This window comes from Austrofundulus limnaeus, unplaced genomic scaffold (genome assembly GCF_001266775.1).
Source record: "Austrofundulus limnaeus strain Quisiro unplaced genomic scaffold, Austrofundulus_limnaeus-1.0 Scaffold107, whole genome shotgun sequence".
Classification (NCBI taxonomy): Eukaryota; Metazoa; Chordata; class Actinopteri; order Cyprinodontiformes; family Rivulidae; genus Austrofundulus; species Austrofundulus limnaeus.
Window position 1 is genome coordinate 780,021 of NW_013952509.1, and position 1,228 is coordinate 781,248.

The window sequence follows — 1,228 nt, forward strand, 5'->3', positions numbered from 1 at the left end:
CCTCGGGGCAGTCACCCCCAAACTGGAGCAGTGGCTAAAACAGATCCCAGGAACAATATCAGAAATCTCAGTCTATATATAGTTCTAGGCACAGCTAAGATACTGCGCAGAACCCTCAAGCTCCCAGGCCTCTGGTAGAGGACCCGAGCTCAGAGGATGAAAGAGACCACCCGCGGAGGGTGAGAAGGGAATTATTGAATTAATTATTATTATTTCTGAAGATTCTCTCAAGACTCTTTTTAATTGAGCAGTCAAGGCAGATTGAGATAATTTAGGAACCTCTTGTCTACAAGTTATTGTAAATTAATACAAATTCAGTAACTCATATAAAACAGATTACCTGTGTATGATTGGTTCTTGAGAGCTGGTTTGAGTGTGCTGTGCCATGTCCCCCAAATGTTAACAGGCTCGTCTAGGAGAAGAAGAAGAACATTTTGTATGTGTTTATTTTATGACATAAAAAGGGATTTAGATTTTTATCAGTGGGAATCCCTTGTACTCTCATGCTGACCTTTAGAACCCCAACTGTCATGTCCAGCCACCTGCCCCACAACAGAGTACTGCTGTTGATCGGTGGCCAGGCTCCCCGGTTCGCCTCTTCGCTCACTCAAGACTGGGGAGTTGTTGTCATAGGGGGAAACCTCACCACTGGACGCCTTGTTGGAGTCACTTGATGAATGCCGCTCACTCAGGTTGAAGGCCTCCTCTGACTGCAAAATGTCAGGACTCCTGGCATAAAATGACAATTTAAAATGAGAGATTCAAAAGAAAAAAAACCTCTCAAACCGTAGAGCGTTCAACTCACTGTGATGCTTTTCTCCTGAGGAGATAATCGACCACATCCGGATCAGTYTCCAAAAGGCTCATCAACACTTCATTTTGCAGGTCAGGGGGCACCTAAAACACAAACAATCTGAGTGGATTGTTAAATCTGCTAAACCCTGCATTCGATTGTACCTTCCAAATGATGGCTGGTGAGATATTCACATATCGCTTTGTACATCTTAAAACAAATCCAGGAGGACTTTTTTGCAAGTTTCAGAACATGCAGTTAATACCCTTTTCGCCACTCTTCCAGTGCATTTCTCAATGCAATCTTTCATTTTGTGATTATTTTTTCTGCATATTAGGCAAATTTATCTTAACCCGATCCAAATATCAAGAGTCTACAATAGAATAGAATAGAATAGAATAGAATAGAATAGAATAGAATAGAATAGAATAGAAT

The 1,228-nt window shown here is 41.5% G+C and overlaps 1 protein-coding gene across 2 annotated transcripts in view; it reads right to left on the minus strand.

The window, feature by feature from the left end:
- LOC106521330 (rho GTPase-activating protein 6) overlaps positions 1-1,228 on the minus strand; it is a 107,769-nt gene that overhangs the window by 2,642 nt on the left and 103,899 nt on the right. For both annotated transcript variants that reach the window (XM_014013862.1, XM_014013863.1), the window contains exons 11-13: positions 806-897; positions 512-729; positions 341-412 (exon numbers count right to left, since the gene is read on the minus strand). In XM_014013862.1, coding sequence (XP_013869316.1) covers positions 341-412; positions 512-729; positions 806-897 — 382 coding nt within the window. The remainder of the gene's footprint in view (positions 1-340; positions 413-511; positions 730-805; positions 898-1,228) is intronic.